This window comes from Neophocaena asiaeorientalis, unplaced genomic scaffold (assembly GCF_003031525.2).
Source record: "Neophocaena asiaeorientalis asiaeorientalis breed wild unplaced genomic scaffold, Neophocaena_asiaeorientalis_V1.1 scaffold256, whole genome shotgun sequence".
Lineage (NCBI taxonomy): Eukaryota > Metazoa > Chordata > Mammalia > Artiodactyla > Phocoenidae > Neophocaena > Neophocaena asiaeorientalis.
In genome coordinates this window covers 5,628,318-5,643,721 of record NW_020185324.1, presented here as the reverse complement: position 1 = coordinate 5,643,721, position 15,404 = coordinate 5,628,318, and the positions used below count along the sequence as shown (strand labels likewise).

Sequence of the window (15,404 nt, the reverse complement as noted above, 5' to 3'; positions counted from 1 at the left end):
AAGGTCACAAGGCCAGGAAGAGTCAGATAGAGCCACATTTGGAAAACTGCAGGAAGTCCACCCGACCAAAGCTGGGAAGGGCTACAGTAGAAAATGAGGTGAGGCACAGATCTGGTCCAGAGGGCTCAGAAAGCTGAGTAGAGCATTTATACATGATGTAGCAGAAAATAGAAGTTTCTGAGCAGGGGAATGACAGGAGCAGAACTTTTTATTTTATTTAATTTAAAATATTTTAAAATAATCTTGCAATCTTATGTCTATTTTCGAGGCAAATAATAGCAGCTAACTTTTATTGAATCTTTATTAAAGCTCTGCTCTAAGACCTTAACATGTATTTGCTCATTTAATCCTTACAACAACCTTTTAAGGTAGGCATTGTCATTTGCCCCGTTTTACAGATAAGAAAACTGAGACACAGAGAGATGCAAGAACTTGCCAGAAGCTACACAGCTTGCAAGTGGTGGAGCCAGGCTTCAGTTTCAGGCAGTCTGGCTCCAGTGTCCATAGTATTAACTTCTGGGCCACAGTGCTTTTTTGTTAATAGATCTATACCACAGGCTAGACATATAAGGATAACATGGGGCCATTGCAGTACCCAAAGTCTAAGGTGATAGGGATTTGGATTTCAGGGGAGGCTGCAAGAAAGGAGAAAAGGGGAGATTTCAGAGAAAAAGCTGGTGGTAGAATTTCTGGACTAACTAGATACGTGGGGAGTTAAGAAGAGTGAGTTGAAGATGGAAACCAAAGTTTTCATTCCTCTGGGAGAATCATGGAGCTTCTGAGGAGTACAAGGAGCTGGCAGGGGGGCTGGTCTGGAGGAACTAACAGTCACAGTGCAGGGAGTGCTGAATTCAGTGTAGTACCAGGAACACAAGTCAGCCAGCTGCAGCTGGCAGCATTGCTCAGTGAGTTGATGGGGATCTGGATAGAGATGTGGGCATCTTCAGCAAAGAGAAACTTTGAAGTCAGAAAACAGGTGAACTGTCCTAGAAAGAGAGAGGGAAGACAGTGAAGGAAAAAGGCTCTAAGTCTAGGTAACCATTGGGACAGGAGACAGGAGGAGAGAGCAAGACAGAGGGGCTAACAACATTCCAATGCCTGCGGTGCAAAACTCCCTTTCAAATATGCCATCTTCTTTAGGAGAGCATCCCTGTAAGGTAACTATGTTGTTCCTAGAGATAGTGAAATTGGAGTCAAGACATTTAGGGGGCTTGTGCACATAGCAAGTTAGTGACAGAACTAGAATTTGAACCCAGTCCAAGTGACTCCAATGTCTGTCTCTTTCTATGAGCAAAAAGCTGTGGAAAGATGAACGTTCCTAGTCTGGGTAAGGATTGCTGGCTGTGGTCTAGGGGAAGACTGGCAGGACATGAAGCCCAAGAGTTAAATTGGAATAGGATTTTTAAAGGCCATGTCACATCTAGGAATTAAAGAACCAGTAAAATTTTTTAAGCAGGAAAGTAACATGAGATTGCTTTTGAGATAGGAATAGAAATGTAAATAAATATAGAGAGAGCCATATAAAAGATGGATTGGAGGGAGAAGAAACTAGGATAGAGACAGATTGGTGGTAATATAGTGCTTTTGTTGATGGGTAATGATGCTCTGAGCTGGAGCAGGAACAGCAGGAAGAAGGCTGGATTTAAGAGGTGTGCAGAGACATCTAGGTAAGACTTAGCTGTCTATCTCCCCGTGGAGATGCTCAGAAGACAGTTGGAAACACAATACCACTGAAAAGAGCTCCAGGGTAGAGATTTAGAATTCAGACGTCATCAGCAAGAAGTGGTAGTTGGATCCTGGAAAGTGATAATATCACCAGGAGCTAAGAAGACCAAGAGGAGATGGATGAGAAAAAAATTCTAGGGGAAAGTAAACAAATAAAGGATTTGAAGGACCTTCTCTGGAAAAGGTTCTAGTACCTCTGTGTTTTTAGGAGTTGCCTTTCCCCTTTGTATTTCATTTATGGAAGGGGAGCAGGTCTTGACTTTTCAGAACTTCCTTAGCTTCCTGTTCTGCCCTCACCTTGAGCACAGACACTAGTTTCCTTATAGAGCCACGGGCTGACCTTGTTCTCTCCCAGGGCCCTTGGCAGGAGCCCCAAACCCACGCTTGCACAACAGCGTAGGAGAGGCCACATCTCAAGAAATGTTTAGAAATCAAGTCTCCAGGCCATGGTCATTATTTGGATGTGGTGGTTGCCCCCAGTTCTCTGAGAAATTAGATATGACAACGAGGAGGAGGTCACAGGGGCCTTAGGAGGCTCACATTCAGAGAGTGCTGGTCACTGAAATCACTACAGGGATGGGGGCATAAAATCAGAGACAGTGTGTAGAGAGGCTCTTTTAAGGGGAATTAAACAGAGCAATTCAGGTCAGCCTGTACCCCCGTAAATTTAGAGCTCATTACGCAGTGTCTTTTTAAAATTCTTGTATTAATTATAATAGAAGGCCAAAGCCTTTTCAGATGGTAACGACATACCCTGCCTGCTTTACTCCCATTTTCCACATTGACTTGATTACTGCCAGTGTACTGAGAGTAGACTGCAAGGTTGGGCCTTGGAACAGGCAGGCCTGAGTTTGAATCCTAGATCTGCCATTTGATAACTGAGGCCACAGGGAAAATCAATTGAACTCTGATCCTCAGTTTCCTCAACTGTAAACTGAGTCAATACATCCTCTGCTCAGCTTCCATTCCATCCAACTCCCTTATGGCAACAGAGGCTGGAAGGCCAGAGGCAGATTTCTCAGACTCTTGCAGCTGGGTTTCACATCTGACATGGTTCTGCCATCTAGGCACACCTGAAGGAAACCTGGGAGGTGGACATGGGCAGTATAAAGCTTCTAGAAGATGTTGGATCTTCTTGTAATCACTGTAGTGGAGCTGACTGACATTTGGGAATGTGGAGGTGGAATTTCAGTACTTGGCTCTGAGCATCTATGACAGAAGGCAGTAGCTGTGGGGTTCCCATAGGAGAATCCCCTGTTCTGGCTGAGCATTTCTCCCTGCTATGTTATTCCTGATAGTATAGGACGCAAACTAACTTCCATGGCTCCCCTAGAAATTCTTAACCTGCCAAATACCTTGCAATAATTCCCATTCTGTTAAATTACTAATTGGAGTGGATTCCATTATCTTCAACTCATAGACCAGCCTCATAGGGTTTTGCAGGAAAGTCAATATATGTAAATTAAGTACAGTGCTTAGCACCTGGTGAGCCACATTATTATTTCTATCAGTGTATCAGCTGCCACAATAAAGTAGAAGTAAGCATCTTACAATATCTTAATGATTTTCTAATTTTATTTTTGAAGCATATTTTGTTTCTAAGATTTTTTGTTCTAAGTATTACAGAATAGAGGTCTTAGCTTTGTGCACAGCTAGGATTGACATAGAGGAACGTTAATTATCAAAGTAAGAAATATGTACTCTTTAAAATGAGGAAATCCAGGATAAAAGAAAATACACTTATTATCGTTTTTTACTTAAGTTCTGGAATTGTCTTCAACTTCAGTTAATGGCATTTATAATGTACCAGACACTGTTAGCAGCTGTGTCTTTACAGAATTTTAGATAACGGACGAGAACGTCATTGATCTTTCGTTCTTTCCCAGGCTCTACTCATCTTGTCAGCATCTTCTGATCTTGCTGGAGAAAGTCCATATATTTTAGAATCCATAAGTAATATAAAGGGCTTTTGCCAAACTGGAATTCTTAGTTTTTACATAGGGTGACCTTATTGTTTACAAACATCTGAGAGTAAGAGTGGATTTAATTGTGTTGTAATCTTTATTGGAAGGTATGTAACAAGATGCTGTAACCAAAGCTTTTAAGCTTCTGAATAATACTTCAATTTTTTTATTTTCAATTATTTTCATAAGTCTTTGATTAAACAATGGACTTATTTTAAAATCTATTTATTTTTGGCTGTGTTGGGTCCTCGTCTCTGTGCGAGAGTTTTCTCTAGTTGCGGTGAGCGGGGGCCACTCTTCATCGCAGTGTGCAGGCCTCTCACTATCGCGGCCTCTCTTGTTGTGGACCACAGGCTCCAGACACGCAGGCTCAGTAGTTGTGGCTCACGGGCCTAGTTGCTCCGCGGCATGTGGGACCTTCCCAGACCAGGGCTCGAATCCGTGTCCCCTGCATTGGCAGGGAGACGCTCAACCACTGCGCCACCAGGGAAGCCCTGGACTTATTTTTAAAAAGCTTCAATTTGTTATTCATTTCCCGTTCCAGATTCCTCCCAAACTACTTACTGGATGTTGAACATTTAAAACATCTGTAGAGCAAGTTAAAGTTAAATGCCACTTGTCACAGCTTTCATTATGGTTGCTTTATTTTAATGATCTTTATGGTTTGTTTACCTGAAATTCTGATTTTGCTTTTAGTTTAGAAGGTATCAATAATGTCTCTGTTAATTTAAAAAAGGCATAGACAAATATAAAATATTCATTTCCGATAAAAACAAAATTTCTTTTGTGACAAAACATGCAGAATCGCTTTTTGGCATTGTCCAGTTAAGCAAATAAAAAGACAACTTTTCTATTACATGTGAATATATTATGCATAAGTTAAAAGACTGTTGGAAACTAAAAACACATAAGTATATGGACTTTTTTTCAAGGTTGGCCTAATTATTTCTCAAAAATAGGAAAGGCTCTAATTAATAAAAAATTAAAACTACAATGAAGATAATTTATAGGACAATGTCATTGCCTTTTTTGTGCTGTGAAAATGTTCTATGTGTCCATATGAAATTTAATCATTTTAAGATTGTATTAAAGGGAAACGTATTAAATGGTCTATGGATCTTTACATAGTTGCCCCTTCTGAGACTCAAAAGATTGACAAATTACTGAGGTCAGTAATTTTGTGGCTGCCCTTAATATTTTTAAAACAAAAAATTTGAGGAGTTAAAATACACAAGAAAGAGTGGATGTAACAGTTTTATGAAGGTGGTCAGAATGTGGTTTCTCCTACTATGAACAATATTTTTTTTTAAAGAAATGCTATGATGATTTTTTAAATTAATTCATTTATTATTTACTTTTGGCTGCGTTGGGTTTTTGCCGCTGCGTGCAGGCTTTCTCTAGTTGCAGCGAGTGGGGGCTACTCTTGGTTGCGGTGCGCGGGCTTCGCATTGCGATGGCTTCTCTTGTTGCAGAGCACGGGCTCTAGGTGTGTGGGCTTCAGGCTCTAGGCACGCAGGCTTCAGTAGTTGTGGCACGTGGGCTCAGTAGTTGTGGCTTGCGGGCTCTAGAGCACAGGCTCAGTAATTGTGGTGCACGGGCTTAGTTGCTCTGTGGCATGTGAGGTCTTCCCGGACCTGGGATCGAACCCATGTCCCCTGCATTGGAAGGCGGATTCTTAACCACTGCGCCCTGAACAATAATTTTTAATAAGCTAGCTCCCTTTTATTATATTCTCTTTAAAATTAATTGTCGCTCTGTAATTGTTAAACTAGTACCAGCTAAGCCTGTAAAATCATCTTAGTCTGAAGTCATAATGAGGAACATTTTAATTTCAAATTGTCCTATAAAGCAGTATCAAAAGTAACAGAGATAGGAAAATAATTATTATAAAAAGGTGTAAAATTATTTTAAAATAGGATAAAGAATTTTATATTTATGATTTGGGTTAAAGACTGTTACAGAAACTTACTGTACATGTTCTCTTTTGCTCTTGTTATTAGTGTCAATATTTGGGGAAGAAGGGTGAAAATGAATGTACATTTAGTTAAATAATGCCTATTACTGGTAAATTAATAATTACATTAATGTAATTATCCCTTTATGGCTATTGAAAAAGTTTGGTGATAAAATTTATTAATTAATTTGAATTTTAAAATGTATTTGGACCTAGACCTGTGACTTTAAATACTATTTTATAAAGTATGTGGTAATTAATAAAGTTTTAATTGATAATTAGCATTATAGCTCAATGATGTCCTTCATCAGGATTTTTTGCCCATGAAAGAGAGGGTCTGCATGGATTTTTTTTCAACTCTAGACTTAGTTTATTGCAGATATAGTCTTGCTGATTTTCACAGTTTCTCTATGATATATGGAGATGATTGCTTCTATTCTTATTGGTAGAGAGTAGAGACCTAGAATATAAGATTTGTTTATAACCATTTAAAAAAATAAACTTAAATTTTAGAATAGTTTCAGATTTATAGATAAGTAAAGTTAGGGTATTCAGAGTTTCTGAATATCCTTAGTTTTTACCCAAGTGTCTGTTATTGGGTTCCTGGGCCCTAGGCTTTGGTGACTCTCTGGTAAGCCACATGCTTTCAATTATCAGCTACCTTCTATGACCCTATCCAGGTTGACCTGGGAACCTTCCAGACTTTATCCACAACCCCTGGCAACTGAGGGAGACTGGGGTGGCCTCTCTCAGGCCTTCTTCTATAAGCCTAGATCTGCTCTGCAACCATTTCTGCTTTACTTTACTTTTATTATTTTTTTTTTCGGTACGCGGGCCTCTCACTGTTGTGGCCTCTCCCGTTGCGGAGCACAGGCTCCAGGCGCGCAGGCTCAGCAGCCATGGCTCATGGGCCCAGCCGCTCCACGGTGTGTGGCCTCTTCCCGGACCGGGGCACGAACCCGTGTCCCCTGCATCGGCAAGCGGACAGATGCCCCTTCCCAGAATTCTTGACAGGAGGCAGAGCTACAAGTGCTCTCTGTCTGAGGATTCGAAATCCATCACATCCCCTGGGGCTTCAACCCCCACGAGGGGTCACGGAGCCAAGCCCCATCTTTTTTCATAAAATCTCATTCTCCTCTTCCAGTCCCTTCCCACAGGAGAAAGAAGGCATGGAAGGAAAATTGAGTCACATTATTACTCATTCCTCTCACACTATGGTTTATATGCTTGCTGTCCTCTAGGCTTTGCTAATGATACACAGTGCCAAGATTTGAGAATTTAAAAAGAGCTCTTTTCTCTCTCAAGAATCTAACTCTTTCAAAATAATGGGCTTGGGCTTTCAGACTGTTGCTTCTCCTATGTATTTTCTAAAAAATCCATTCAGAAATACAGTCTCCTGTGTTCTGCGCTGTATCTGCTTTCTGTTCTAAGGCAGTAAAAGGCACTGACTAAAGTGGTGAAGGACTTAAGGCAACAAGAAAAATGTGGCAAAGAAAAATCTCTATTGATATCTCAAAATAATACCCCTCTACCATCATATTATGATGCAATATGGACCCAATACTTCAAATGAATTTCAGTGTGGAGTTGGGTGGTTTTGGAAGACAAAATGATTTCAGTGTAAATGGTAATTAAGGCCAATAAAGTGTTTCTGTATTTAAAGGCACATAGATATTTTTCTCACATTTCATATAGTAAGCTGAACATATATTTTGGGCTTGGATAAACGTTCCAGACTACATGCATACAAGAGCTGAAGAAGAATATCATACTCCATATATATTCCAGATTTCACTGCCAAGATTACAGTTGGGGATAGCAGTCCAGAGGGACTTTAGTCAAAGTCTCTTGAGATTAAAAAAAGAAAAAACATGAATTAAAGCTAGAAAGAAAATCCACTAGAAAAGCAAATTATTAACTCTGTGCTCGGATTCAAAAGATGAATAACCATACTTTGTCTTTTGTTTTGTCCTCAGCTGGAAAGGCAGCTAATGATGCAGAATGAAATGAGAGAAAGACAAATGGCTATGCAGATTGCTTGGTCTCGGGAATTCCTCAAGTATTTTGGAACTTTTTTTGGCATTGCAGCCGTCTCTTTAACAGCTGGGTATATTTGCTACTTACTTTAAAATTTTCTTCTACTTCTTTTTGTCTCTGCCATGATCATATTATTAAGTTGGCCAAGATAGGACTTTGATCCAAATAGTACACATATAGGCGAACAAAGTAACCCTGATAGCTTAGTCCTTGGCGGTAACTCTGTAGAACCAGGATAGTAATAGTTAATTCTTCCTTTAGTTTCTTAGATTTCTTCTGTACTTTTCTCCATTTTATAAGTAAGAGAGAGGACTGACTTTGCACCAAGACAGAAGGAAGTCTCTACAAATTCATCTCCACAGTCCCTAAGGGATAGATATCAATACTTAAATATTTTTTAAATGAGTAATCTGAGCCTCAACATCAAATAAAGATGAACAAATCATAGACCCTACCCAAGAACTGCAGAATCTGCTGAGGGATTATGGGTAAGCAAATCCTATTTCCATAGAAGAATTAAGTAACTTCTGAAATGGAGGATATTCTTCCCAAAAGCAGATAACTTATTTCCTTTCATCAAGTACAAAGATATTTATTTACAGGTTATTCCTTGATATTCATTCTTTTTTGTTCTTGAATCAGAGCAATTAAAAAGAAGAAGCCTGCCTTCCTCTTACCTATCGTTCCATTAGGCTTTGTCCTTACCTACCAGTATGACATGGGCTACGGGACCCTTATACAAAGAATGAAAGGTAAGTCTTTGATAAGTCTTAGACCAGAGTCTCAATTTCTGATTCATTTTCTGGTTCCAGGATCCACTCCTCACACCCCCTTGACTTATGAAAATTCTGACAAGACTCTCCCTGAGCTACCAATGACCGATATTTCTGCCCCCTCTCACATAGTGGTATGCTGGAGTCACCTCGTACCAGCTCACAAGAACCAACTGTCAAATGTTCAGGAATTTTGTAAGCTGGTTGTTAAACACAGTCATTATTAAAAATTAAATTATATAAACTAACACAACATTGTAAATCAGCTATACTCCAATAAATTTTTTTTAAAAATTATATAAACTTACAATTAAATAAATTACAGAAAATACATAATATTAAATTATGTTAAAAACAAAAATAATAATAAATAATCAGAACTTAGTTTCTAATTACTTTACAAATATCTGTACTCTTAAGTTATGTATATCTGTTCTTTTAAGTTATGTATATCTACTGTATCTGTATGGTGGCAATGCAGATACAATATATAGACACAATAAAATACAGATACAACTCTGACTTCAGTGACGTCCCATTGGTATGTCAGCTTGAAGGTGGTCATGGTGGGAGTATTTACACCATGGAAATCTACAAATACCAAATCAAGGCTTGACTTACTATTTTGTTGATTGTCTAGATCAGGGGTTGACAAACTATGGTCTGCAGGCTGGCCACCTATTTTTGAAAATAAAGTTTTATTGGAACACAGACATACCCATTCATTTCTGCTTTTCCATTTCCATGACAGAGCCGAGTCACTGCAACAGATATGCAAGTCCCCACAAGCCTAAAATATTTACTATCTGGCCCTTTACGAAAGTCTGCCAACCCATGGTCTAGACTTAAGAAAATGGTGAAGAAAATGTTAATGATGTATATTAGTCTTAAAAGTGTGTTGTGTCCATATCCATTATGTTGTGAATAGCAAAAAGAATTCAGGAAATGTCCTAATATTTAGAAACTGTTATCTGATTCAACAAAGTCCACAATATCACTGTTTCTCTTTTGTCCTACTCATTAACGTAAATGAAAACACCGACCATCATTCATGTTGAAATTATACTTTCTCATCAACTGCTTAGGTGAGCTATGGATAAAAGAGTTCAGCAAAAATCAATAAAAACATTCTTTGAGGATCAATTTGCTATATAGAATTTATGATAAAGGGTACTATACATGTTATTATCATTTATAAATTGTACGCTACATATATTTCATAGAAGTAAAATTTATAATAAACTTATGTACATAATAAACTTACGTACATTTGTTTTTGTTCTGGAAAGCTGGTTGTTAAATTTTCACCAGTACCGTACTGCTCTCACTGAACTCTGGCTTTTATTGCCCTAGAAAATAGCACTGCTGCCACAGATGCCATTCCTGTCCCAAGAAGACAGAGTTTCCCATTAGTCTAGGATATCCATGTCTTCCAAATTCCCACCACTACACACCTCTCATGAGGATCCCTATTTCCCTACTCCTCAAGCCTTCAACCCAGAGCATGCTGGAAACAGTGCTTTCCCAAGCCTTCATTTTTGCCATCCTGTTCTCTCCTGGGCTATAGGCCCATCACTATCCCTGAGGCTCTGTGGGGACTGGTTTAGTATGGGAAAGGAGAAGGCGCAGGTATTGGGAGTAGGCAGTAGAACATTTCATTCACAGACTTAGGGAAATGGAGGGATTATATGTTCTTAAAAATTCCCATTTGAAAATAGAAGTACATTTTCCACATAGAAACTATATTAAAATGTTCTTTGGGGTCAGACATTATTGGTATCATAGTTCAGCTATATTGTGGGCTAAACAGTATTTTGCTGATGGCCTAGAAATTTATTTATAGCATATATTACTGTGGGAAAATGTATTCTGTGTTCTAAAACACTGATCTACAAATTAACTTTTGGAGTACAATTCCATTTTAAGCTGGAAACTAACTGTACAAAACTAATTTACTTATGTTAAAACTCATTTCAATAACCTGCTCAGGTTCATGTTACTCATTTGCTTAAGAATTCATTAGTCTGAGCTCAACTATGTCTCACTGTTTATAAGAACATTAGAGTTCTCAGTCTCTCATAAAAGTTAGTATGTAGTATTAAGAAATCTCAACTCTATTATACAGCATTCACTTGAATGTATTACTAATGGAGAGCAAATTTATTTTCTAGGAATATTTTGATTGTATAATTGGGAAGTAATTTTATTACAGGTCCATCAGAGTCTATAGAATATAAAAATTTAACTTCCAAGGCATGTTGTGGAAATTTCCTGTTTAAAAAAAAAACAACAAAACTTTAGAATCCACCAGGAAATTTACCATATTAAAAAGTTTAGTTTATAATATATAGCCCTGTTAACTAGACATGGCCCCAAGATATATACTTCCTGTTTAATTGACTTTATTATCAGCCATTCTGTAAACACATACTAAGAATCTGCCATATGGAAGGCACTCTCCCATGGAAACATCTAGTCTGTCATCAATAGCCTGCCCAATTACATACAATTTATAATGATTTTTACTTAGTATTTAAGATTGAGAAAAAAAAATGTTTGCAGATTGTTGGAATGCTGTGATAATTTGCAAATTGTAGCCTGCCCTGTTGGGTTTGGAGTATAAATTAATTGTGCGTTAAAAGAGGAATACTTCAAGAAAACAACTGCCTTTATTCCCAAGGAAAGTTTATGGAATGTCAACAACATATATTATAGTTTTTCAAGATTTCGCTAGTCTTCAACAATAAAAGTTGGCAAATGTCACTGTGCCCAAGAAATTACTAGCTATTATTTAAGAGGAATTGTTTATAAAAATGTGTATATGTATGTATATATGGACTAAAGAACATTTAATATTATTTGGGGTATTTATAAGTAGTTTCAAGTCAAAGATTAGCTTTCCTGAAAAATTAGAGTTTTTAGTAAACTTTATTTTCTTCTCACGTCACTTATGATATAATAAGGGGCAACAAGAAGAACCATATGGGGTTTCACCATCCTAAACCCCTCCTAACATAACTAATAGTTATCATCCTGACTTTCCTTCAAGGAAAAAAAATATTACTTGGTATTCTTTCTCTTCTACATTTTAAAATGCTGTCTTCTGTCAGAGTCTCTGGCATCTGATTTATCTCTTTTTGAATCTTCAGAATTCATTATTGTGTTTCCTTTGGGAGGTCACTTCACTGGGGACAGTGGGTGAAATATTTAACTGTGAGATCTGGGGGCATGCCTCCACACAGTGTTACAGCATGTCAGTGGAACACAACAAGTAGGTCTTCTCACAAAATGCTGATGACCCCTTTGTCACCTTGCACATTTCTGTACTTTATTTAAGGTGAAGCCGAGAACATACTGGAAACAGAAAAGAGTAAGTTGCAGCTGCCAAAAGGAATGATCACTTTTGAAAACCTTGAAAAAGCAAGAAGGGAACAGAGTAAATTCTTCATAGACAAATGAAATCATGTTTACCCACCAAATCTCAAAATACAGAATTGTTGACTTGAATCATGGCCTTTACAATTTTTTAAATGCTTGAGATTTTGATATAATGGTTTTTATTTTAAAATAATAAAATTTAAGATGAACTTTGTTAAATTATTTTAAAATAAAATGTATAACATTCAACACAAAATCATGGAGGTACTCTTTCAGATTTCCTCTATATGTGTGTGTATCACAAACATCTAAATGTAAAATTAATAAACTACATTTTTTTGAATTTCTGGAAGCAAAAGTTCTGTTGTTCTCATTTCTCTGTTGCACACACTTGCCCCATCACAGTAATCTCCCACAGATACTGCTTTTATTTGGATTTCTCAATTGTGTCCTGTCTCCACATGATAGAAAACAACTAATATTAATGATTAACATGTATATTGCACTTGCTATGGCCATTGTCTGATTGTTTTGCACATATTCTTGTAATTATCCCAACAATCCAATGAGGCAGGCATCATTTTCTTTTAAAATAAATTTATTTTTGGCTGCGTTGGGTCTTCATTGCTGTGCACGGACTTTCTCTAGTTGTGGTGAGCAGGGGCTACTCTTCGTTGTGGTACATGGGCTTCTCATCGCAGTGGCTTCTCTTGTTGCGGAGCACAGGCTCTAGGCATGCGGGCTTCAGTAGTTGTGGCATGAGGGCTCAGTAGTTTTGGCTTGTGGGCTCTAGAATGCAGGCTCAGTAGTTGTGGTGCATGGCCTTAGTTGCTCTGCAGCAATATGGGATCTTCCCGGACCCGTGACCCCTGCATTGGCAGATTCTTAACCACTGTACCACCAGGGAAGCCCCCATCATTTTTATAGATGTGGAAACTGTGGCATAAAGAGATTGAATTGCTTGCCTAAGGTCATACACAGACAGAACTGGGACATAACCCTAAATGGTTTGGCTCCAGAGTCTATACTCTAAAAGGTCTTGAAAAAGTTATGCCTTAATGCATGCTTGACATGCAAAGACAATTGTGAAAGACAAAAGGTAAAAACATTCAAATAATGACTCAGGGCACAGTTTCTAGAGAGGTGGGAAGGAGGGGAAGGTTGATTAGGATGTCCACCTTTTTATTTCCACTCACCAGGAAACCTATACTCATAAAATAATCCTATTTATATCCATTCCTACAGTTGCAAACCCTACATACACTAATTCCAAAGATATTTATTAATACCTGCTATGTGTCAACCACTGTTGTAGGCACTGGGGCTACATGAGTGAATGCATAGACAAGGTTGCTATATCTTAGGCAGATAAATATGTTCTAGTGAGGCGTGGGAGAGCTGGGGAGAGAACAAATAAACATGAAAATAAACAAGTTCATTTCTGATGGAGACAAATGCAAACAGGATAATAAAAGAATGATTAGAAGAATATTGGGGGAGGCTACTTTAGATGTGGGACAGTAGGGACTGCCTCTCTGCAGAGGTGACATTTGAGCTAAGACTTGAATGAGGCAGTCCTGTGAAGAGCACATATGGGGACAGGGAAGAGATCTCTAGGCAAAGGGAAGAGCCAGAGGAAAAGCTCTGAGACTTGGCATGGCCAGAGAATAGAAAGAAGGCCAGAGAGAATAGTGGAAGATGAAATCTGAAGGGGGGAAACAATTATGAATATAATGGCCACTACCCTCAAGCATAGCAAGATACGGTTTTGAAACAATTAAAGGTGGATGGACCTAGAGTCTGTCATACAGAGTGAAGTAAGTCAGAAAGACAAATACCGTATGCTAACATATATATATGAAATTTAAGAAAAAAAAAAGTCATGAAGAACCTAGGGGTAAGACAGGGATAAAGACACAGACCTACTAGAGAATGGACTTGAGGATATGGGGAGGGGGAAGGGTAAGCTGTGACAAAGTGAGAGAGTGGCATGGACATATATACACTACCAAATGTAAAATAGATAGCTAGTGGGAAGCAGCTGCATAGCACAGGGAGATCAGCTCGGTGCTTTGTGACCACCTAGAGGGGTGGGATAGGGAGGGAGACGCAAGAGGGAAGAGATATGGGAACATATGTATATGTATAACTGATTCACTTTGTTATAAAGTAGAAACAAACACACCATTGTAAAGCAATTATACGCCAATAAAGATGCAAAAAAAAAAAAAAAGCTGTAGAGAACTTGGGCCAGATCTTGAAGGATCCACTGAATTTCTCCAGAAAGATAAGGAAGTGAAGAGGAAGGGCATCTTGGGCAGAAGAAGACTGATTAAAGGCACGTCCATGTGTGTCAAGTCCGGGGATCGGCTGCTGGTTGTTCAGTTTGCTGCGAGCAAGAGGTTCCTTACATGGGGTACTTTTTAAGAAGTGAGCCTGGAGGCACAGCTCAACTCCTGAAGGACCTTGGGTGTAACACTCTATAGTTTGCACTCTATCTTCAGGGTGATGGGCATGAAAGAATCTGAATTGGGATTGGGATTAGTCCATTGCGGGGGGAAGATCCCAGCGCCCAATCAATTGCTGCAATGTCCACCTGAGCATTCACCAGGGCCCAAATATGGCTAAGGTGTGGCTTTGGGGATGGATTCAGGAAAATGAAAAGGAATAATAACAGGACTAGGAAACCAGTTTGAGGTTGTAGAGGGAGAAGGTGATTTCCTTTCATTTAATCCACATGGATTATCTGGGGCCTCTGGAGAACATGGGAAAGAAGTGATTGGGAGGCATACTGTTAGTCTACTGGATATCTAATATCTAGCATTGGTTTGTAGACCATGTCAGAATCTGGAATTGTAAGTCTTTCTTTCCCCTTAAGTTCAATCATGCTGTCCAAATATTCCTGACATAGTCTAGCTAGGGCTTACTAAGAGTGGGTTTGAGTCCCCTGCAAGGGTTGACTGGCTAAATAACTTACATGGGATTTGTGTTGCTGTGAAACATATCCAGGCCCTGAGCCCCCTCTGAACCACCAGGTCATTCATTTGTCTTGGCTTCTTGGCATTGACCCTGAGTTAATAATTGTTACTGAATAGAGCCTCTGCTAAACACACGCACATACTCACACTTTTGTTTGCTCCCAATTGTGTGGTGAGGCAAAAATCAAAGCAGAGCTATTAACTAATGGCTTTGCAACTTGACTATATTAAAATATATCCCAATTGTCTTTGGTATTACTGATTATCCAAAGCTTTCCCCCTAATTTATTATTTACAGTATCGTTTAATTGAAAAGACAAACATTTATGCCCTGATTCTTGAGCTGTTCCTTAGTCATTTATGTTAATTAAAACTTGCATTAATAATAAGCCCTGATTAACAACTAGACAGCTGACATTTCCAAATACTGAACCTGATAGGGTCTTTGTTCAGCTAGCTTATAACCACAAATTTTTGTGATATTACAAGAAGAATGAGGAAATTATTCTGAGAAAGTGTGTAAAGAGAAGGATGAGAAACTATTGTCTGATTATGAGCAAAGATTTAGAGATTAAAATAATGGTAGCCTCATCCA

General features: G+C 38.5%; 1 protein-coding gene across 12 annotated transcripts in view; it reads left to right on the top strand.

The window, feature by feature from the left end:
- The window catches only part of PLGRKT (plasminogen receptor with a C-terminal lysine), a 60,576-nt gene extending 48,387 nt beyond the window's left edge, over positions 1-12,189 (top strand). For all 12 annotated transcript variants that reach the window (XM_024734270.1, XM_024734268.1, XM_024734265.1 and 9 more), the window contains 3 exons: positions 7,620-7,750; positions 8,323-8,432; positions 11,791-12,189. In XM_024734270.1, coding sequence (XP_024590038.1) covers positions 7,620-7,750; positions 8,323-8,432; positions 11,791-11,912 — 363 coding nt within the window. In that variant the 3' untranslated portion in view covers positions 11,913-12,189. The remainder of the gene's footprint in view (positions 1-7,619; positions 7,751-8,322; positions 8,433-11,790) is intronic.
- Positions 12,190-15,404: the final 3,215 nt, after the last annotated feature.